Source organism: Papaver somniferum, chromosome 11 (genome assembly GCF_003573695.1).
Source record: "Papaver somniferum cultivar HN1 chromosome 11, ASM357369v1, whole genome shotgun sequence".
Taxonomy (NCBI): domain Eukaryota; kingdom Viridiplantae; phylum Streptophyta; class Magnoliopsida; order Ranunculales; family Papaveraceae; genus Papaver; species Papaver somniferum.
In genome coordinates this window covers 103239121-103264136 of record NC_039368.1, presented here as the reverse complement: position 1 = coordinate 103264136, position 25016 = coordinate 103239121, and the positions used below count along the sequence as shown (strand labels likewise).

The window sequence follows — 25016 nt, the reverse complement described above, 5'->3', positions numbered from 1 at the left end:
GTTAATTTGAGTCATTTGAACTAGTTATGGTGAAGAAGAACATGGTTTATATGAGATGCTCATATGTCTAACCTTTTGGTTGACTATTATTGAACCAACAAGTGCATACGTTTGGGTACGGTTAACAAACCTAGAAACGTGCATTGTCAAGTGTGTATAACAATCTAGGTTTTCGATCTAACGGTTGAGAAATATTAGCTTGAATCTAAATCAAGTTTTCATCTAACGGTGGACATTTTTTGCTTTGTGACCAAGGCAAAACCCTGATTTGAAAGACTATATAAGAGGACATCTAGCAACTCTACAAAACTAATCCCCGCACCTTACTTGTGATACTAGTTTGCGTGCTAGAGTCCTTTAAACTCTGGTTTTCTTTTCTCAAACCGGGTTAAACGACTTAAAGACTTCATTGGGATTGTGAAGCCAGGCCGATACTACTTTTATCGTAGTTGTGTAATCTGATATTGCATCTTCTATCGTACGAGTACAATCAGATTGATTGACTTTAAATTGATATCTCCGATAGGCAAGATATAAAAAGTAATCACAAACACTTCGTTTCATCGTTTGTGATTCCACAACATCTTGTTTCGCTACCATACGATTAAGATTGTTGTGAGGTGATTGATTAATCTAGGCTGTTCTTCGGGAATATAAGACCGGATAATCAATTGGTTCCTGTTCACCTTGGTTATTATCAAAAGATGGAACAAAACATTTAGGGTTTATCTGTGGGAGAAAGATTGATCCTTTGATATACTTGTCTGTGTCAGACATATTTTTTTATTGTCAAAGCCTGCGATTTTGGATCGTAGCAACTCTTAGTTGTGGGTGAGATCAGCTAGGGGAATCAAGTGCGCAGTATCCTGCTGGGATCAGATGCATAGGAGCATAACTGTACCTTGGATCAGTGGGAGATTGGTTTGGGTTAAAGTACAGTCCAGTCCGAAGTTATATTGGAGTGGGATAGTGTCTGTAGTGGCTTAATACAATGTGTGTTCAATCTGGACTAGGTCCTGGGGTTTTTCTGCATTTGCGGTTTCCTCGTTAACAAAACGTCTGGTGTCTGTGTTATTTCAATTTTCGCATTATATTATTTTATCTTTATAATTGAAATAATACATGTGTGCGTTTGAATCAATTAATTGGAAATCCGACCTTTGGTTGTTGATTGATATTGATTGATCCTTGGATATTGGTCTTTGGTACCATCCAAGTTATTCCTTGTATTTGATTAGAACTCGCAGTCTTGCTTGAGTAAATCAAATCAAGAGAGAGATATCAACTCGTTGATGTACTTTTAATTGATTGAGTCTTGTTGATTCTATTGAAAGTATATTCGAGTTTGTCCATACAGATTTCTAAGCGAAATATTGGGTGATGTTGTTAGACCCCCGCTTTTTCAATTGGTATCAGAGCAGGCAAACACGTTCAAGACCTTACAAGTCTGTGTTTGTAGCAATCCGAGTCTGAGGACAGAATCTCTTACGCATACCTAGATGCCTCCTAAAGCTTTAAATTATGTCAGATGTCTCGGAAATACCTCAAAGGATTGTTCCTTAGTTGATTCTTCCTAATCCCGATGTATGAAGATTGTCTCATCTTGTGTTGATCACTCTTCCTCCAATGATACATTGGACACAATGGCAAAAGCTAAAATGGAGCTCACCAGAATCGCAAATTTTTTTACTGAGTTAGTTGATCTTCAAAATCATGATTAACTCATCGATGAATTTGAAAAGTCTATTGATCGAGAACGTGTACTATATAACATTATTGAGTCCTTCTCTTAGGATATTGAGAAACTTCTTCAAGATAATAATCTACAGCGTGAAAAAATGTGTGATCTTGAAAAGGTTATCAAAGAAGACTCAATTAGAGAAAAACGTTTGATCATGACGCATTCATCTGATCTTGACAGACTTCGTTTTGAAAAAGAGAAGTTAGAAGCATCATCTTCACTAGCTCATGAAGAGTGTATAACCTTGGAAAAGGAGAACTCTGTCTTAAGGAAAAATTCTTCTGTTCCAACTGTTCCTCTTGACATACAGTACATAAAGAAATATCATTCAAAAGAATATTTTGTCGAGAAAAGTTTTTATAACTTTCAATCTTCTCACAGGGCTGTAAAGTTAAAATATATGCCTTCTGTTGCATCTTCTCCACGAACCTGTACCTTCTGTGGAAAAGGAAATCACTATGCTATTCGTTGTTTTTCCAGGAAGAAACAAACTTCCAAACTTCGTAATTTGCTTCTTTCCACTGTCAATGGAGTTAATAATCAGTCGACTACAGTAGTGAACCTTATATCCATAGGAAACCAGACAATTTATAAGAATGATCACTTCCTTATAAATCATTACAGGACCTTTGGGCATTCAAGTAGTACAAATTCTTGTGTTACTGATGAAAGCATGTCCTATACTTATAAGAACAACTCTGGTAAATCTAAGTCTAGAGTATGGAGACCCATTTCGGAAAATCCTCTATAACCGATTTCTAGAGGTCCTAGACTCAGTAATCAGAAAGCTTCCTCTCCTAAGCTTTCAGGAAGGGATGTGAGAAATTTCTCTAAATTTGAAAACAGCCGAGGGAAGATAAGAAATACTGAGGACAGATATCATGGTGGAAATCACAACTACTCTCTGAAAACCTATGGTGAGACTATGTCTCCCTCTGCTACCTAGTAGCAGAGAGTTCCATTCTTGTATCTAACTTGAGAGATACAAGGATGATGTTTGAGAGATGCTCAAGTGATTAGCTGATTTTCATCAGTTTGTATGTTTGATATCTTATGATATGAGTTTTTAGTATTTATTTCTTTCATCATTGTGATCTTTCTGCTTAGGGCTGGAGAAATTTTGAAAGCAACACAATATGCAGTTTTCCTGGTTGGGTCCAGTTTTTGGCGTATGGCTTAGTCCACATACGTCCATATCTCCTCAAGGAACTCTAGGGTTTCTATCTAGGGTGTACACTTGAACATATATATATATATATATATATATATATATATATATATATATCTCATATATGCGCTCATTAATCTTCGGAAAGGAACTCGATGGAAACTGTTCCCAAAGAAGAAGTTAACCCTACTGTAGAGGATGATTTCAAAGGAAGTGATCCTGCTCAAGAGTTTATTCTGAAGAAGATGCTTGAAAGAAAAGAGTATAACTATTGGATTGGAGAATCTGTCAAGGATTTAATTCTCGTTCAGAATGAAGTAAAGAACGAACTTGCTAATCTTCAACTGCAGATAAACCAACTTATTGCTGGACATGCAAAAATCCTTGGTACTCAGAACATCTTGATCAGGAATCAGAAGAAAGTTATTCTTGACTGCGCTAAGGCTCGACACTTTATTCGCATTGTTGATCGAAAAACTAACGTTCTAACTCATGAACATGGTGTCTCTATGGTCAACAAAATCAAGGATATCAGTGACTCCTATTTCGGTGGACCATTCCAGAGGTATGAAATCATCAAGGAAAACTGAGTTTTATTAGTTGCCTAGTAAGTCTTCTTTTTGGTTTAGTTGGAAGAATAACTAGTGCTTGAATAGCAATGATTGTGACTACACATAACTATTATTTTTCATCTTCTAGTTATTCTTTTTTAGGTTTATTTGTATTAAATTCTAAAAATATTTGGAGGATGATGTTTTTGCAGTATTAATCTTTATGATTTGATATATTGCAACTTGATATGGGATATGTATGTTGGCGTCCGTGAACTTGAAGGTCTTATATATTGTCAAAAGTAAAGTCGTTTGTGATGGTATTCACATACTGGTAAAAGAATTAATAGACTTTTGACAAATACAAAATTTAATCCTATATTGTAAAACTTTTGATGGAAGATAGGTTAAAATCTTTTGTTTTCAAGTATTATGTCTATTAATATTGTTATCTAAATAGTGATTGAAGATAGAACGAATCCTTGTGTATTCCGCAGAATTGATCATCCCTGATCCATATTCGTATGTATTACCGTGAGGCTCCATAATGCATCTTATGTTGAACACGACACAATGAAGTTGATTATTTTATGATTATCCTTGTTGGTTGTTCCGTAAGGTACGTTATGTTGAGCATATTGAGCTAAATTAATCATCTTGTTTGGTTATTTAGTTATTGCTCCGTAAGATTTCTTATGTCGAGCAAAACAATTGACAATTAAATTGATTAATTTTGTGATTAGTTTGGATGTGTATTCCAATTAGATTAATTATGGTTCTCTTGTAATTAATCTAGTTGAGTATTTTTGTGACTCCATAAGTTCTCTTATGTTGAGCACAATCAATTGAATTGATCACCTCATGTGTTTAATTTGATTGCGTACTCCGATAAAATTAATCATGGGTTTACTTGTGATTAATTTGATTGAGTTTTTGGATATAGAAAATCATTCTCATGGTTTTTGGTGTCCAATAAAATCCTTCATTTCTTTCGAAGTTAAGGTCGCTTGTTCTTTCGGGAATAACATCAAATGGGGGAGAGTTCTTTTGAACTTGTGCTTAATGGTAATATCTTGAGGGGAGTGCGGCTGTGGAATATTGGAGGGGTTATCTTGTATCTTTAAAATCCTTGATGAATGCATTTAGCTTCGGCTTTATGATTGCATCTAAATTAGTTGGTATGTATTCTTCTTTTAGTCTATGAAACGTCTCTTTCGGAAACTTCATTATGATCCCGTTCTTGAACCTTTGCCAATTTTATCGACAAAAAGGAGGAGAATTAATATGTACTTCATACTACAAATACATATGGTTTTCGGATCATTATGTAAGGGGGAGTGGTTTCCATGTGAGATGGAGTATTGACTAAGGGGGAGTGATACATATCACCATAGTATTATTGTTGAAGTTGTGATGCAATTGAACTTTGACATTCTGTAATAATACTATGACACTGTATAACAATGATCGATACTGATGCTTTCTCATATTTATAGCTACGGATCTTCAACAACGGTGATACTAAACTTACAACCTTTGGGATCATTGGAGTACTTGGAAGTGACGAAGATTTCGAGGAATGTTGAAGATTAGGCATGTGAAGTATGAGTTACTAAAGTTTCTTTACCTTTTTTGTATTCCATATGTATTGATAGTTTTGTCACTAAAATTGACAAAGGGGGAGATTGTCAGAGCATTGCTCGGTCGACCTCGCATGCGTTGCTATCTCAAGCATGTTTGTCAATGTTAGTGATCAAAACTATAAGTCTTGATTTCTAATCTATTATAGCTAAGTCTCGGACTAGGATAGAAAGTGTAGTTGAGCTCAAGGACTTCATGGAGATTCATCATACAAGAAGAAGAAACTACTCAAGAAACCAGTGGGAACTTCTCGACAAAAAGGTATGTGAATACTTGAACTTATCTGTCACTCAAAAGTCTATCTACTCTATCTCCTACTCTCTGAGACAAGAAGTCGTACGCTATATATATAGACTTGGATTATACACATTTGGTATTTCGAGCCGAGTATACCTCGCCTATCTATATCTCGAAATATGTGTTGGTACGCGTTTCGCTTTGATCAAGTTTATCTTTACCTAGTGACTAAAGTCATGATATGTTTTAATTACTTTGAAAATTGCTTTGACGATAAATGGTGTAACAACTATATAACGTCCTCTAGGAATGTTTCAATGATTGAAATGAGAGTTTATATTACATAACCAATGATGGACATAAGCATTGTTGTGGAAACACATTTATGTATAAGTCATATTCCTTGAACCAAAGTTTGCGAACTTTGTTGATCAAGAGAAACCGGAGAATGGCGTGATCCAAGTCCGCGAACTCAGTCCGCGAACTGCCGAACTTCTCATCCCAAGAAATTCTGCTGGAGTTGACAAACTAGACTAGTTCGCGAACCCAGTCCGCGAACCGGCGGAAAGTCTTTGCCGAGATTTTTTGCTGGAGTTTGTAAACTTTGTCGGTTGCTTAAGTCCGTGAACCTAGTCTGTGAAATTGAGAAAGGTTATATATCTGAAGATGATTTCTGAACTTAAACTTATAAAGACTAAGGAATGCAGTATGCAAACCATGGCTATAAAGTTCATGAACCGATTCGAGTGAATCAAATCATCTTTGCTTCAATTGTGTCTTGTGTAGTACATAAGATTCCTTGCAATCGAACAACTATCTAACTAGTTCATTTGAGTAATTTGAACTAGTTATGGTGAAGAAGAACATGGTTTATATGAGATGCTCATATGGCTAACCTTTTGGTTGACTATTATTGAACCAACAAGTGCATACGTTTGGGTACGGTTAACAAACCTAGAAACGTGCATTGTCAAGAGTGTATAACAAGCTAAGTTTTTGATCTAACGGTTGAGAAATATTAGCTTGAATCTAAATCAAGTTTTCATCTAACGGTGGATATTATTTGCTTTGTGAGCAAGCAAAACCCTGATTTGAAATACTATATAAGGAGACATCTAGCAACTCTGCAAAACTAATCCCCACACCTTACGTGTGATAATAGTTTGCGTGCTAGAGTCGATTCTCCTTAAACCTATGGTTTTCTTTTCTCAAACCGGGTTAAACGACTTAAGGACTTCACTGGGATTGTGAAGCCAGACCGGTACTACTTTTATCGTAGTTGTGTGATCTGATCTTGCATCTTCTGTCATACGAGTACAATCAGATTGATTGGCTTGAGATTGATATCTCCGATAGGAAAGATATAAAAAGTAATCACAAACGTCTTCGTCTCATCGTTTGTGATTCCACAACATCTTGTTTCGCTACCATACGATTAAGATTGTTGTGAGGTGATTGATTAATCTAGGCTGTTCTTCGGGAATATAAGACCGGATTATCAATTGGTTCCTGTTCACCTTGATTATTATCAAAAGACGGAACAAAAACTTTAGGGTTTATCTGTGGGAGACAGATTGATCCTTTAATAGACTTGTCTGTGTGAGACAGATTTGTTTATTGTTAAAGCATGCGATTTTGGGTCGTAGAAACTCTTAGTTGTGGGTTAGATCAACTAAGGGAATCAAGTGCGCAGTATCCTGCTGGGATCAGATGCGTAGGAGCATAACTGTACCTTGGATCAGTGGGAGATTGGTTGGGGTTAAAGTACAGTCCAGTCCGAAGTTAGCTTGGAGTGGGCTAGTGACTGTAGTGGCTTAATACAATGTGTGTTCAATCTGGACTAGGTCCCGGGGTTTTTCTGCATTTGCGGTTTCCTCGTTAACAAAATTTCTGGTGTTTGTGTTATTTCAATTTTCGCATTATATTATTTTATCTTTATAATTGAAATAATACATGTTGTGCGTTTGAATCAACTAATTGGAAATCGGACCTTTGGTTGTTGATTGATATTGATTGATCCTTGGATATTGGTCTTTGGTACCATCCAAGTTATTCCTTGTATTTGATTAGAACCCGCAGTCTTGCTTGAGTAAATCAAATCAAGAGAGAGATATCAACTCGTTGATGTACTTTTAATTGATTGAGTCTTGTTGATTCTCTTGAAAGTATATTCGAGTTTGTCCATACAGATTGCTAAGCGAAATATTGGGTGATGTTGTTAGACCCCCGCTTTTTCATAAGGTTTAACAGAGGAGAGATTTTCTTGATACTTTGTGCACATTGTATCTTGATGATCCTGATTTCTACACACGAGAACCAAACCATCTGGTATGTCCTTGTATTTTTCTATATCGTCACAATGACTTGAGAATGATATAGATTCAGGAATGACTTGCTGAAAATGCCTAAAAGAGTTAATAAAAAAAGTTCGATGTATCTTAGTAGGATCATAATTATAAGAGACAACAATTTCTTGTCTTGAAATCCGCAGTTGACATTCCAAATCATCAATCTTTTTAATTAAGGTTTTCTTTTCTAGTTGAAACTCTTCCGGAGAAGTAAGATTGTATATTACAGAATAGTCAGGACTGTTAGGAGGACAAGTGTGATTATCAGCAAGGAAGTTAAGAGAACCTTCACAGATATATTCCTCAGGACAGTAATCAAGAGTAGCCATCCATGCTTTAGTTAACTCACTAAACTTCTTATCAGAACATTTGTAAGTATCATGGACACTTCTATAAACTTGGAACAAGTTTTATTATCATAGTTTTTCTGAACTATTTTATCCCTTTTATCGATTGAAAGATCTTTCTCTTGAGACTTTCTTTTACTCTGTATGAGAGTCTTCTTTAACTGTTGTATAAACAGTGAAAGAATAGAACTAAAGCACTTCTTATCTCTTGAATCAATCAATTTAGGATGTCGAGATTTTTTATCATATGCAACAACAAAGTTGACTAGCAAGTGACGTTTTTCTCTTTGACGTAGTTTAAGATCGAAAATCTTTAGCTTTCCAACAAGAGTATTTCTGGAAAGAGTATCAAGGTTATTTCCTTCAACGATGACGTGTTTATTAGAATCATATCTGGATGGCAGTGATCTGACAATTTTCATCACAATGTCCTTTTCAGGAATAGTCTTACCAATGCAAAAGATGCATTAACAATTTCAGACATTTTGTGATTAAACTCATCAAACGAATCTTCATCTACCATACGAAGGTTTTCCCAATCAGAATTTAGGTTTTGAAGCCTAGCTTCCTTTTCACAGGTATTCCCTTCAAATACGGTTTTTAAGATATCCCAAACATCTTTAGACCGAGTGCACGTAGCCACATGGTGATGAAGATCTGGGGTAATGGCATGGATGATTATATTCAACCCGTCAGAATTTTTCTTTGGAGCAAGAATCTCGATAGCATCATAATTACCAATATCCTTTGGAACAGTTACAGTGCCTATTGTAACAACCGGAGGATTATATCCATTAAAAACGTAAACCCATGATCGAAAATCACGCACTTGAAGAAAGGCACACATCGCAACTTTCCACCATAAGTAATTCGAGCCATCAAAGACTGGTGGTACGTTTATTGAGATAACACTTATGTCCATAGAGTCGTGGAATCACAAATGATGAGACGAAGGTGTTAGTGACTACTTTTCTATCTTGCCTATCGGAGATATAAATCTCAAGCCAATCTTACGATTGTACTCAATCACGTTAGAAAACAGCAAGATCAGATCACACAACTACAGAGAAAATAACTGGGTCTAGCTTCACAATCCCAATGAAGTCTTCAATTCGTTAACCTACACGGTTTCGTGAAAAACCTAAAGTTAAAGGAGAATAAACTCTACCTTATGCAACTAGTATCACACCGGAGATGTAGGGATTAGGTTTTCCAGTTGCTAGAGTTTTCCTTTATATAGATTTCAAATCAGGGTTTTCAATCTAAGTTACCTTGGTAACAAAGCATTCAATATTCACCGTTAGATGAAAACCTGATTAGATTCAAGCTAATATCTTTAAATCGTTAGATCGAACTTAGCTTGTTATACACAAATGAAATGTAACTTCATTTAGGTTTGGGTAACCGTACCTAAACGTGTACACCTAGTTGGTTCAACAATAGTTAACCAATAGTTAGCTATATGAGCACTCTCATATCAACCTTATTCATATTCACCATAACTAGTTCAAATAACTCAAATGAACTAGTTAGAGAGTTGTTCAATTGCTTGGATCTCATAGAAGTATACCAGACACAATCATAACAAAATCGATTTTGATTCACTCGAATCAATTCATGAACATTATAGTTACAAAGATTGGATTCCTTATTATATAAATGTTTTAGTTCATGAACAAACCGATTTTAGAAAGTAACCTTCTTAAGTATGCAAACGGGTACGCATACTTAAGTGACCGGATTGAGTTTTTTTTTCACTTCCAAAATCCAAAAGAAATTCATGGACGTGAAACTTCCGCCAGTATGCGTACGGCTACGCATACTCACCCGGATTTCCAACAACCGCTGGTACGCGTACGGGTACACATACTTTAGGTTCTCGGTTTTGGACTTTTACACAAATGTGAGAACACACTATGTTTATATCCAGTTATGGTTACTTGTTCAAAACTCTCATTTTAATCATTGAAACTTTCTTAGTGGATGTTAAAATAGTTGTTGTTCACAAACTATTTTCATCAAAGCGATTTTCAAGTTATTGAAATAATCAACATGATTTTCTCACGAGTAAAGATGAACTTGGTTAAAGAGAAAGCTTACCAACACATATTTCGAGAAATAGATAAGCGAGATAAACTCATCTCAAAATAGTAAATGTGTATAATTGAAGTCTATATAGCAATACGACTTTTGTCTCAAAATAGGAGATATAATAAATAAACTTTTGAGTGATAGATAAGTTCAAGTCTCCACATACCTCTTTGTTGATGAAGTTCCGTAAGTTCCCTTGAGTAGTTCTTCGTCTTCATTCGATGAACGCCGTGGAGTCTAAAACTCAACTATACTTACTATCCTAATCCGAGACTTAGCTATAAGAAGACTAGAAATCTAGACTTATAGTTTTGGAAACTAAACTTGACAAACAAGCTTGAGATAACAACGCTTGTGAGTTCGACCGAGCATGCCCTAACAACCCATAACCCATAGGAGGAAGATAAGGGGTGACTAAATCTAATCGAAAAAACTAGATCAACCTAATCCCTAGGATTGTGACACATGTCATTTTATTTATATTTAGTTGTATAATTTTTTAATTATTTTTTTAAAAATATAATTTTCATATTTTTAATAAAATATATATATATATATATATATATATATTTTTGCAATCGTCATGGTCGATCCATCATGACCCATAACGACCCACATAAATTCTGGGTAAAAAAGACGAGTCCTGCCTGCAAAACACGTATCTTCTTCAATACTGAAATTTAATAGATTCTCATCTTTTGCCCAAGTTCCTGCCTGCAAAACACGTATCGTTTTTACCTCCTCTGGTTCAGCTATTGTGGATGGTCATGCTCTCCCCTTTCTTGAATTCACCTGCATCATCTTTTAGGATTATTGCAAAGCTAGATGGTTTGTCTTGAACTATCCATGCTGTCAACGGATGAATATCCGTCAGATATTTAGAAATCCGTATCCGATAGGTTAAGCGCTATCGGATATTCGATATCCGATAAAATATCATATAAGATATCAAAAATTGGATATTTATCCGTTAACATCCGGTTCCGACAAAAAAAACTTAAAAACTTTGTAAAACATGTTCATGATTGAAATTTATTGAATATTTATTCGATAATATCCGAAATGAGTTTTCCTTACTCTTCTGCTTGACTCTAAATTAGGATAAATTACAAATAAGTTCATGTTCTATCTGATATTAACAATTCGGATAAAGCCTAATCCGATTCGATATTTTAAGAAAAAAATATTCAATCCGATAAAACGAATAAAATTCTATAAGATCTCGAATACTTGGAAACAGGTTCTGGATATAAGACAAATATCGATAGGCGTATCTACATTAGTTTTATGACGATTCTTTGTAGATGCAGCATCGGTTTCGGTTTTATGCCTACGGGTTTCTGAATATAAGACAAATATTGATAGGCGTATCTACATTAGTTTTATGTATACGAGTTGTGTAAAGCTTGATCAGGCCGGCGTAAAACCTATGTCCTATATATGGGAGCTAATATTGTCTCCTACCTAAACCCGGTACTTGCTACTGAAAAATGGGTTTCGGTTCTCTCTGGGTAGATGCAGCATGGATAAACTCATGGCAAGCTGCATAACGGACTAATGCATTTTTGTTGTTTCTGATGGGAGAATATTTTTCACTTTTGTGTTTCGAATTATGTTTACAAAATACCTAATGCACTAATGCAGAATGCCAGCTACTGTTTGCTCTTATCTGTTGATTCATCCGGCTCCGCTCCATTGACAGCTACATAACCTATGTAGAGTTGTAGACCTTTTAGCATCCTCCACTAGTTGTTAAAAATTGAGATAACCCTCTATGGATTTTCCTCGAGATGCGCTCCATAATCCATCCAACACCCAGTTGCTATTTAGGAAAACATTTTGTAACATCCTCCTCAGGTGGACACCAACAATCATCCCCGTTCCCCACAATCAATGTTTTTCTTTCTTCGTCTTCAGTAGAGGAGGTCTCTTTCTTCTTTTCCTTTTGGTCTCTGCAAATTCGAAGAAATATAAAATTTACACGATCTCTTAATACGCACGCAACTGAAATTTCCAAAAGGAGAACGGGCAAATGGGGGTTCCTCTGGCGATAGAAACCCTAAGTGAAAGATCAGCTTTCATGAGAGAATCTTTACAAAAGAGTCAAACGATTACAGACAATATGGTCTCAATTCTTGGTTCTTTTGATCATCGTTTATCTGCCCTTGAAACTGCTATGCGTCCTACTCAGGTATGTTTGTCATTCTCAAATTAGGGCATTTTGCTTTTGTTAGGATCCACCTGATCGCTTGATTTGAGAAAAATAAATTAGGTTTTTTGTTTTTTGTTGTTTATTGAGATTTTTCGTTTTTGTTAATATAGATAAGAACACATTCTATAAGAAGAGCTCATGAAAATATCGATAAAACGTTGAAAGCCGCAGAGGTTATACTTGCGCAATTTGACCTTTCTCGCCAGGTTGGTAAATCATTTCTTTGATCGTCGATGAGCTGTATATCTTTTCTGTTTGTTCTATATGACCAAAACTGCTCAATATTCGCGGCAAATTCTGTATATTTGTAGCTCAGGATCATTAATCTTAGTTAGTATGTAGTATGTAATCTCATTTATTCAGTTAAAAACCCTTGATTGTTGAAGCTGTTTTGGAGCTCTGGTTTAGCATGATTGAACACCTTGTAATTTGCAGAACTAGACGCCCAAGGATACCTTTGACTAGGAAATCTATTAGTTGAAACCTAGCATTAGGAATAAGAAAAACGCTAGTGCTCATTCAGATCACATGCAACCTTACTGTTAGGGTCGAGCTTAAATTTGTTGTACTACTCTACTCATGCTCTTTCTTAATTGTTAAGAATTTGGCACAATGTCTCAGCTCTAGCTAGGCATGAATCTGTACATCCAGTTCAAAGTTTAGACAACCATTGTGTGGAGCTCTTTTAAACTTTTAATGGCGTGACATACTGTATTTTATTGCGTATGATTTATGAGGACATGATGTGGATTTGAAAATTTTCAACATGTAGGCAGAGGCTAAAATTCTTAGAGGGCCACATGAAGATCTGGAGAGTTACCTAGAAGCAGTTGATCAACTGAGAAGCAATATTAAATTCTTCAGCGGCAACAAAAGCTTTAAGAGTAGTGATGGGGTGCTTAACCATGCCAACAATTTACTTGCCAAAGCTATCTTGAAACTGGAAGAGGAGTTCAAGCAGCTCTTGATGTCTTACAGGTTTTTGTTCTTTCATCGACATCTTTTACTTTTGCTTTCTTCACTTTGACACGGATCGCAGTCTTTTTCCTTGGTTTTGATTTTTGCTGGTTTTAGAAACCTAGAATAAATATTTCTACAAATTTGATCAGAACTATAAATGCCTTAATCTTATTTGTTCGCTCAAAGGGAAATTTCTTGCATGAAATCTAGGCAGTATTTGGCCTGCTCTTGAATTTTGTCACAAAAGCAAAATTTATCCTATTCTTTCAGTTGGAGCAAGTTTAGATTGACTGCTCAATGCGGCAACTGTTTGGTATTATCCCTGTCGAATATTAAATTGAGCTTGTGATTTCCCCAAAAATTAGACTTGGTTTGTGTGTAGCAACCGAGGTGTGCCTCAATCTATGGAGCGCAATTGATGACCATGACGAATTGTGTGCCCAAGCAATACTGCCCTGGCTTCTGAAGTGGTTCTCTTATATTGCACTTAAGATAACATAGCAAGAGTCCCAATTCCATTCTAAAATCTTTTCTGTTGTTGCCATATGTAGTTGTGTGAGGAAGTGATAGTATCTATTATAATCTTTACGTTTTCAAATAAAATGTATTTCATTCTCTTCCAGTGTTTTTTCCTTTCAAATATTTACTTTTAAGCTAGATTTGGTCATTAACAATCAAGATATATCTTCAACTTGTCAACCTGTTGGTAAGTTTTTAAAGATAAAATACAGTCCTGTTAGGGCCTCCTCATCTTGAGATTGCATCATAAACAATAGCATTTATTCTGGAGACTTGTGAGGCCTTTATACAATCTATTCAGTATCAGTATCTTAATGTACTGGCAGTGACACTCAGTATGATAAACTTCTGTCGTCCTTTTATGAATTGAATGGTGTCACCGGACTAATTTAAAAGTATGATTCTGTGACTCAATGCTTATGTCGATGACTGTTTGTAACGGTTCTATCTGGGTTAAAAAAAAGATACTAGGAAAATTTATCATGTCTATGCTAATACCATTTTACATGTATCGTGGCCATCTGGTTACTAAACTAACTATTCTTTGGATTTCAGCAAACCTGTGGAACCCGATCGTCTTTTTGATTGCCTCCCCACTTCTGCGCGCCATCCTCCTCAATCCCCTGGACAAAATGATGACCAAGGTGGCAAAACCAACCAATCTGACCCCAGTTCAGAGAATGCTGTATATACACCTCCTGCTCTTATTCCACCAAGGATTCTGCCTTTGCTGCATGACTTGGCACAGCAAATGGTTCAGGCTGGATACCAGCAACAATTGCTTAAAATTTACAGGTATAATACCTATAGCTCTGCTTTTGCTAGTTAATGAATCTTTGATGATTAAATTCCTTTTGCTATTAGTCCCTTTGGCAACACCATATCGTACAGAATCTTTGATGATTAAATTCCTTTTGCTGTTACTCTCTTTGGCATCACCATATCATAGGGTTTTTTCAAGATTTTGCAACCCACTGTGCCACATCTCATATATTTTTAATTTTTATTATCTAAGGTATCACATTTTATTCACATACCTTGAATCCAGTATCCTAGTCTGGTTCTGATCTGATGTATTCCCTTTTCTGGAATGGATAAAGTGAATTTTGACTGATTATTGGAACAGTTCCAAGTCGCGGCTTTGGTTTTGTGTCCTGCTAAATGTTTAGCTTCACCTAGAGAGTAGATGACATAATGATTTTGGTGTTAAGTTCGCTGGTACTGTGGGGATAAAACTGTGCCAGTTCATGGTTTATCATCTTTTATGTTTCTAGCATCCCACTTGAAGTTTGTGTTTTCTTATGAGTTATAGGTTCTGAATGTTATGTCGATTCTATTCTAGTTGTTGTTTAAAGATTTCCATATGAATAGATAGGTGACCTATGTGCAGCCAGTGTTTAACCAGGCATTATAACAAGTTCTTAAAACACTGCAAATTGCTTTAATCCTTATCAGGGATACCCGTGCTACAGTTTTGGAAATGAGCCTTCGAAAGCTTGGTGTTGAAAAGCTCAGTAAAGATGATGTACAGAAGATGCAATGGGAGGTTTTGGAGGCCAAGATTGGGAACTGGATTCATTTCATGAGAATCGCTGTAAGGATGTCATACATTATTTATTTTGAATAGTCATAGCTGAGATCATTTGGTTATTATATTTTTCATGTTTTTGTCCGATAATTTTTGTGCCTGGAACAGGTTAAAACGTTATTTGCCGGAGAACGTAAAATATCCGATCAAATATTTGAAGGCATGGACTCACTCAGGACCGCTTGTTTTGCTGAAGTTACCAAAGAAAGTGTAGCTATGCTCCTGAGTTTTGGAGAGGCTATTGCCAAAAGTAAGAGGTCACCTGAAAAATTGTTTGTACTTCTTGACATGTACGAGATAATGCGGGAACTCCAGTCAGAGGTACGATGAGTATTTCCATTACAGAAAAGGATGCTGCTAACATCTTAAATACAGTATACTGTGGCTTACTGAAAGTGGATCTTTTGTTGGAGTTGTGTGATGTTTTTGCTAATTCAGCTTTTAAATAATCTCGATAATTTGATTTACTTGCTGGAATTTTGTATACAATGAATAAATATTGAGTGTGAGCTTTAATGGAAGTGGTGTATCCTTATTATTATTTTTATGGAGTAGCTAGTTTTCTGAATTAGGCTTTGTTAATTTTCTTGTGCAGATTGAAACGATCTTTGAAGGTAAAGCTTGCACTGAGATGCGGGAATCAGCTTTAAGTTTGACTAAGAGGCTTGCACAGACTGCCCAGGAGACCTTTGGAGATTTTGAAGAAGCAGTTGAGAAAGATGCAACAAAGACTGCTGTTCTTGATGGAACTGTCCATCCTTTGACGAGCTATGTAATTAACTACGTCAAGTTTCTGTTTGAGTAAGTATTCGAGGATTTTTTTTTTATTTGACTAGTGATGTTAGAGAAGTACGAGTAACAGAGTTGAGTTTTATCCAAATCCAAGTGATTTTGGTTTATTCTACTTCTGTTATATTTTCATTTGTGTTATTTTTGAAGTATCCATGTTTTGTGTGTCTGTGGGGTGGATGTTACTACTAGTAGTTAGTTCATTGGTTAAGAGCAGATACTTAAATGAACTGACAATGCTGTGCATTTAAACTTGTGCAGCTATCAATCAACATTAAAACAACTTTTCCGGGAGTTTGACAGCGATGAATCCAATAACCAGTTGGCTTCTGTAACAATTCGAATCATGCAGGCTCTTCAGACTAACCTAGACGGAAAATCTAAGCAGTACAAGGATCCAGCTTTGACTCAATTATTTCTTATGAACAATATTCACTATATGGTCAGATCTGTCCGAAGGTATGTATATTTTCAAGGTGTATGCTGTGCTGCATGGCCATCTATTGTCTATTTTCATAGTCGTAATTGCAATGCAACCCTTTGCATAAACAGAAACATACCTAGGAGAATGGCCCCCTATCAGTACTAGCTTACATCCAAATTTCATGTCTTTATTAAGGCCCTTGCCATTACTTCCCCCAATTGGCACATTATCACCTGCGTCCATCATTTCAACAGCCTTAGCTGCTGGCCTACTTTTACTATCACTAGTGCTGCGTGTGCAATTTAAGTGGACAAAGTTATCCATTTTTGCTGTCTTTTGTTAATTTTGAGTTCAAAGTCTTGTGATGCTTGTTTTATATCTGTTGTTTCAGGTCAGAAGCAAAGGATTTGTTAGGGGATGACTGGGTGCAAATACACCGAAGGATTGTCCAACAACATGCAAATCAATATAAGAGGGTCGCTTGGGGGAAGGTTCGTTTTTTTTTTTTTTTAACTCTGTTCATTAGTACACACACAGACACGCACATATATGTATTCTTTGAAGCCATTGCATATAGTGACAACCTCTCTCCTAATCTTAATAATTTGGATTCTGTTGCGGCTTTGGAATCATTGCCTTTAGAAATTTCTGGCTTACTTTCATTCTTATGTTTCATGTGGTATTCATGTTTTTTTTTTAGTTCCTTGTTACTTTCAATTTCTTCAGATGATAAAGTAAGTGAACCAAGATTTAGTCTTTTTTTTCTTCTTCCACAATTGCAGATTTTGCAGTCTCTCTCCGCCCAGGGTATGACATCGTCTGGGGGAAGTGGTGGAATGGGAGGTGATGGTGGAGGAAGTAGTAGTGGGGTTTCAAGAGCTGTGGTGAAAGACAAGTCAGTAACTACCAAATTGGCTAATAATTCATACTTGTTACATTGTTCTAAGTTGAATTTAATCCCTCGATTTGTTGTTTCAGGTTCAAGGCATTCAACTTGCAGTTTGAGGAGCTTCATCTCAGACAATCTCAATGGACGGTGCCTGACAGTGAGTTGCGGGAATCATTGAGGCTGGCAGTTGCAGAAGTCTTGTTACCTGCATATAGATCTTTCATTAAACGTTTTGGGTGTGTATTCTGCTACTCCCTTTCATTCTGTACTATATATGTTCTCTTCCTTGAGATTATACAAAGTTATTTTTTTTGGGGTACAAGACGAGCTTCTAATTTTTGCATTGTGCTTAACAGACCTCTCATCGAGAGTGGGAAGAACCCTCAAAAGTACATCAGGTACACCCCAGAGGATCTTGACCGCATGCTTGGTGAATTCTTCGAAGGCAAGACATGGAACGAACCTAAAAGATAGATCTTTTTTTTTTCTTTTTTTTTATCACCCCTGTTTTGTATATGGCCGACTTTTTTGTAATTGACAGAAGGTTGTGATTCATTTTAAGATTAAAAAAATAATAATAACAATACATAGGGATAGAGTTGTTGTGTCTATTTCCGCTGTCCCATGATGTGCATCTCTTTTTCATCTAATGATATCTCACCTGTCATTTATATAATCCACTTAAGTTGGATTCTGTGTTTTACTCTGTTGAGACCGATGAAAATGTATACTTTACTCTTGTTTCTGTTTTCTTGGACTATCATGCATTTTGTAGCAAGGTGCATTAATAATCCAGAAGCCAGCTTTTGATCCAGCGAAAGGCTCACTTGCATTAGTTTAAAAGTTTTTTGTTCAGGATGTGCTTATGAAAGAGTATTATTAGAGAAGAGCATCAAAGATCCATATAAAAGAATAGGCTCCGAAGGAAAAACAAAACAAGAAAAAGAATAACCTAAGAAGCTTCACTCTGGTATCTGTACTTTCTGGTATCTTCCCATGTGATGATGATAATTGGCTTCTCAAGTAAATCATATCTCTATAATCCAATATTCCAATCTATTGCCTTGCAAATAAGATTTCTTTGACCTAATAAAATAAGAAATCTCAAAACAGATTCAACCTCGGCTTTGTTCTATTAACACTCGTTCTCTTGCCTTGTAGTGTAATGTTCCATAGACTCGCACTATTTTACCTGGAACTTTCCGAGAATCCTAGTCACGTAAACGGCTATATGTAGAAAAGAAAAAGAAAAGAAAATTCTATCACATAGATAACATATATAGACGCACGTCTTGTTCACCTACACAGTGGAGTAGGTGTACAAACTACATGCACCTCTAATCTACATCCAGCATCTGCCACGTATATGGCTGAGTTATTCACGATATGAGAACCGTTGGATGAATATCAGTTTAGATTACTTTCCCAAATTGAAAAGCCATTGAAAATCGTCATTTCCCATTAATCACACTTTTACGCGCTTTCTCCCCCAAAATATATAGGAACCCTAAACTTAACCAAGAAATTCAACAAACTAAAGAAATTCGACTGAAGAAAGAGTAAAGATGAGTTCACCACCACCACCACCACCACCACCACCAGCAGCAGGAGCAGATGATCCAAACAAACCAGTAACAGGTTACCCAACAACAGGTAATTACCCACCACCTCAAACTTCATACCACCAAAATTACCATCAAACAGGATATCCAGCACAAACTAGTAATAATTATCCACCACCACCACCAGGTACAGGATATCCATACAGTGCACCGCCACCAGCCTATTACAACCCTAATCCGTACCCACACCAAACCTACGATCCTCAACGCGCTACTTTTCTACGCCGTGTAAAAATCGCTGGAATTTCAGTTTTTCTCATAATCGGTGCTATTACTTTCATCATATGGCTTGTGGTTCGACCTCATTTACCTGATTTCCATGTTGATTCTGCTTCGGTTACCAATTTCAATGTTACGAATTCACAATTGTCAGCGAATTGGGAAATTGGGTTTTTTGTTAGAAACCCTAATAAGAAGATGACTATTTTCTATGATCGGATTGAGGGTTCCATATTTTATAAAGATGAATCGCTTACTGAGACTTCGTTGGTGCCGTTTTTTCAAGAGAAGAAGAATGAGACTACGATTTCCACCAGGTTTACTGCTATGGGCACTTATGTTGGGGAAAGAACTGCCAAAGATATTCTTGGGGATAAGAATAATGGAGGTGGGTTGAGATTTAATGTCAGGATGTTGGCTTGGGTTAGATTTAGATCAGGTGCTTGGAGGACTAGGAGACATTTGATGAGGGTTTTCTGTGAAGATGTTAGGATTGGGTTCCCAAATGCTACTTCCTCGGCTGGGACTTTATCTGGTTCATCCAAGGTTTGCGAGGTGCATCTGTGAGTTTTTAACTACTATTGTATCTTCTTATCCAAAATAATCTGAATTGTGTTAATTCGTGTTTTTCCTAGAGATAATCTGTTTGAATGATAAATATGTAATTCTTATTAGTTGAAGGAGTATAAACTCTAGGAAGATTGACTGTCTGTTTTTTTCCCTCCACCATTTTGGTTAACGAGTACATTGATAATTGTGTCTTGTGGATCCTAATTGGGCATTGTTTGTCTTTCATGTGAGGTTTTATGATAAGGGGTTATGTAAATGCTCATTTGTTGCTGGGTTCAGGTATATTTTGTTTTTTTGGTTTGCATGACGTTTCATGGATGCTAAAGTTGGCTCAGTTGCATCTGTTATTACTTAGTTCTAGGTCCGAAAATATTTGCCTTGTGAATGGTTACATAGTTTTTCTAACTTGCAGTTTGTTGTCTTTACTTGCCGATGTTAACATTTTAAGCATTCTAATTCTGTGCAATCACAAGCTTTACTAGAAAAATGTTAACAGTTTTAAGCGTTCTATCTTGCCAACTTGTGGTATGAGATAGAAAAATGGTCTCTGAAGAAAATGTTTGCTCTGACGAAGTTCATCTTAGCTTTGTTGAAGTTAGGTTTTTAGGTTCGAAGAAGTGATTAGAGCCCTCGACTTATTATTATGTGCGCACTGTTACTGGTGTGGTTGTGTTAGGCAAATCCTAGTCATGACAAAGGAGCATTTAGGTGGAAAATCTATTGTTGATTAGGGCAGAGATGAAACATGCACTGATGCTTGAGAAAGATAATGACTTATCTGTCAGTTTGTTCTAGAACTTTGTCAGAATCATAGGTCTTCGATTAAACATCTTGGCGCATGGCTGTTTGATATTGGTCTCACTAGTCACTCCCACAACTGCTTCTCTACTTTTGAAAAGTATTATAAGGATGCGAGTGTTGCATGTGTTCTTGGACAAGTTTAAACTGAATATCTTTATGAACATGGCTGTTTGATATTGGTCTCACTAGTCACTCCCACAACTGCTTCTCTACTTTTGAAAAGTATTATAAGGATGCGAGTGTTGCATGTGTTCTTGGACAAGTTTAAACTGAATATCTTTATGAACATGGCATGCTTATGGAGTCCAAAATATTTCCGCATGCCTTTAGCTGGATTTGTAGAGACCAGAGAGCTTTGAAATTCGTTGGGCTTTAAGTTTATAAAAGTATTGGGAATTTGGTGTATGATTCAAACTGTAAATGCAGAAACATAGAGTTATTTAAGGTTGTCAGTACCTAGGATATTACTAAAGAAGTAAAGATTTCAGTTTTATGGGAAAGTTGTTAAGAAGTGTGGTAGTTTAATATGTATTAAAATTAGTGAAGGGTGGTTTAGAAATGAGTTTCTAAGGAGTGCAAGAGCAGTTTGTAGCTCAAAGAAATCTATTAAAACTTAAGAGTGAATGAGTTGCTAAACCACTGTGAGTAGTCGGTGGCTCAATATAATTGATTCAGTATCCGAGCTTGTTTTGAAGCAAGTTTTCATATACTATAATTGCAGATATGCATGATTCTTGGGTAGTCCAGGTGGGTTCTTTGGCTTCTGCTCTTTTTGGTACATCGTGGATGCAAGTAGAAAGTGATACACGTTGAGTCACAACTAGCCTGAGAGTATATAGGAAAAACTGATTGATACATCTAAAATGAACTGTAAACGTATATCAATCACCAGGAAGAGTATTGATGTTGGACACATGTGACAAGTATGTCGAGGATGAGTTTGTTGCCATGGATAAACTAGAAAATGGGTACATATGGACGAACTTTTGAACAGGTAAAGTTCTTTAACACATAGTAGGTGGTGGGAAGTGTATTGAAATGTTTGGTTATCTACATCAAAGAAACCTCATTTCAGAGTTTCTTTTTCCTACTTTCCTTCGTTTAGATAAGAATGAAGCATTTTAAGATAAATGTCGTAAAAAGAAAGATAGTCGGCCTCATAGCAAAGTAAGTGGTTGGAATACTATCTCCTAGTACTTTTTAAGATAAAGATTTCAAAGGAAAATTTGAGGTTCAAAGATGGAAATGTAGAAGATAGACTTTCGGAATAAGTTTCTTTTAGATTGTGAAATCATCAGGTTCATGTTTTTATTTGGATGATCCCTTGGGGAGATGGATGAATAGGTGAAGTAGATTACTGCTAATATGTAGTTTTTTGTGTGTTAAATATGTAATTTTTATGTCTTTTCCTAGCAAATATAGTTCTGACGTTCTCCCAGTCTATAAAAATTGAAGTTATGTTTTTCTTTTTCTTGCTTGCACTTTAATTATTGCAGGCTGATGATATGCATCTACACGTATATGATAGAGGTATATAATTTTTGTGATCATGTTCATTGAGATGTTGTGGCAGTTTGTCAATTCCCACTTTTTTAATCTAGAAAAGTTATGTATGATTAATCTATCGGCGGATATTTGTCAATTAACTTGCTGTATGCTGAATGTTGAGAGGAGAAAATGGGTGGCACCGACGTGATGACCAAGTTCAAAGCTTCCTTGTAGTGGACAAGTAAAGATGACCTTGCTGATAGTTGTGCCGAATAAGGCAAAATAATTTTTTTTCGGTCTCTAATTAGAAAAGAGGTTATATGAGGCTATTTAGTCTGTTGGCTGTCCTTACCTTGGTTGTAGAAATTGTGATATGAGAAACTTCCAACAAACGTCTTCAAATTGTGAATACAAAGCATTGGAAATTGAAAAACTGGAATCATAAGCTAAAGCATGGTGAATAAAAGATGGCATTTGTTTCCACTTTAAATTGAAAGTAGCAGAAAAGTTATAGATGTGCGCAGCCTAGTTAAAATTAAGATAAACCAAGATCTACCACTGTGTAACCTGGCTAGTTTGGACCCAGGAGAATTATTTGGGGCATATTAAAACCTTGTTCCCCAAGGATGCTAATGGGTGTCTAATTTGGATGAAACTATGGATTTATCCTTCAATAAATGTTAATACTAGTCTGTCCTAATCAAATCCTAATAATAAAAACTAAACCTAAATCAATTTCATTTCTATTCCTCCACGGACGGATTTTTTTTCTCTTTTTTTTTTCCATTCCCAAATCGGAACATTGTCGAATATTTTTTGTTCTTTTATAAAATGTCGAAACGTCCATGGTTGAAGCAAGCCACTAACTGGAATTATCCTAGTTCGGAAGATCCAGGAATTCGTAAAACGATCCGTCATAAACAATCATCGTCGCTAGCGGTTACGGGAGACGATCAAATTGTTCGCCCAATACAGTCAGAAGAAATGGCTCAAATGAGGTACTTTCCTATTAACCCAATACTCTAAATTAGGTTTTAGCAAACATGAAATAACTAAAAATATGAATTTTCTAAAATCGTAGTGTTCTGGGTTTAACGGAATCGGTCTACGTTTATATTCTTATACACCGATTGTTGTATGAATCGGTCATTGTTCATGCCGACAACAACCGATTGCTCCGAATATGTTTTATGGTTTAGGAATATTTAACCAGAATCGGTCTTTGTAAATGCTTACATATACCGATCCCTGTGTAGAAGAAAGAACCGTTTTCCTGTATGTTTTTGTTGATAGAATCAGATTATGTAAATGGCCACATAAACCGCTTACGTAGCGTTTGATTTGTTAACTGCCAACGTTATAATCGGTTCATGTAAATGGCTACATAAACCGATTCTTTGTCCAAAAAATGGTCATATTCCTATATACTTTTTAACCTAGAATTGGATCTGCACTTATAAGAACCGATTCTTGTTGTGCATTAGTAGGAATTGGTATTTTTTTGTGTGTATCGTGTAAACCGATTCTTGTTGAGCATTAGTAGGAATAGGTATATTGATGAATTTTATACTTGGAATTCATCAATATAATTTGATTTGATTGACTGTTTATCGTTTATCCTCATACTCTTCAAGGACAACAAGGGCAAGCAAAGCCAAGATGAAAGAAATATAAGAAGTAACATGACCTTGCTTCTCCTAAAAGTTTGGAATCTCATCGAAAAGAGGGTAGAAATTTGGTTGTTTCCCACCGAAGGGGATCTGCGGGTAAACCCAAAGGGATCTACATCAATGAACCATCACCTCAACAGGTTCCATTACAAGATGAATCTGATTCTGATACACCTAGTGAAAATGAAAGGAATGAAGAACAAACGAGTGACAATTAGTTCGTTGAATAAGAAAGCAAAGAGGAAGAAGGAGTAGCAAAAGAAGCTCAACAACAAGTAGGAGAAGGCTCCAAAAGCACATGGGAAGCTTCGACAGGACCATATAAGAATAAAAGAGACCACTTTCCCAACCCGAGTGTCTTGATGCATCGAAAGGAGGACGATCCTCCTCATGGGTTACCCGGTGATGAAGGAAAGTTGTTATGGGGGCACAAAGAGAGTTGGGATGCAGTGGTCTGCAATACCATAGTAATTATCTCAACCTCATGCTATGTCTCGAACTTTTATTTAAGATAACAACTTATTTTCCATATAGTGGATTGAATTTTCTCTATCGGTTTTGTTCTTTAGGACCACGCCGATATCGTGCATCCTCTTAAGCCAGGAACGTCCTCGAGTAGCATGATGACCCTGTGGCCAATATCAGCAGAAGTAAAGGAAGTCTACGATATGGTAGATGCTATAGGGTTGTTGGTTGAGATAGAGAATTTGGTTTTTGGACACGACAAACCTCTTGTTTCCGCATTTGACGGGGAAACATATACTTTCCATCTTCCAGTTGGCGAAATGACGATAACACTAAATGATGCACAATTAATTTCCGACCTAAGCATGGCAGGTAAATCCGTGAGTGGGTAGTACTACGTGAATGAGCTTGAGTGGCACAAGATTTACGTGTTCACCAAGAATGTGTTTAGTTGGGATGAGGAGAATACCAAGTCAGAGATGCTGGTAGGTCAAGCAAAGAAGAAGATATTTCATCCCGCGAGCTTGAGGGACCAATTCATAGGAACACAAAAGCTTCGTGATCAAGGAAAATAGGTGACATAGAAACGCATCACTACTACACCTCATGCGTATGTCCACTACATCTTGGGAGTTGTTGTTTTCAACGATGTTTCCGGTGCCCGTGTTAGCGCCAA

At 36.4% G+C, this 25016-nt stretch overlaps 2 protein-coding genes across 2 annotated transcripts; both read left to right on the top strand.

Moving 5' to 3' along the window:
- Positions 1-11998: 11998 nt before the first annotated feature.
- Positions 11999-18185, top strand: LOC113322441 (exocyst complex component EXO70A1-like). The gene is made up of 12 exons (XM_026570520.1): positions 11999-12315; positions 12447-12542; positions 13109-13314; positions 14371-14610; positions 15271-15409; positions 15512-15724; positions 15999-16204; positions 16454-16651; positions 17008-17107; positions 17399-17511; positions 17595-17741; positions 17862-18185. The coding sequence occupies exons 1-12, from the start codon at positions 12157-12159 to the stop codon at positions 17977-17979; spliced, it is 1935 nt and encodes a 644-aa protein (XP_026426305.1). The 5' UTR covers positions 11999-12156; the 3' UTR covers positions 17980-18185.
- A 774-nt stretch (positions 18186-18959) lies between these two features.
- On the top strand, positions 18960-20188 carry LOC113322982 (NDR1/HIN1-like protein 10). Its single transcript, XM_026571194.1, has one exon. It carries the CDS (start codon positions 19071-19073, stop codon positions 19911-19913), a length of 843 nt encoding a protein of 280 aa, XP_026426979.1. The 5' UTR covers positions 18960-19070; the 3' UTR covers positions 19914-20188.
- Positions 20189-25016: the final 4828 nt, after the last annotated feature.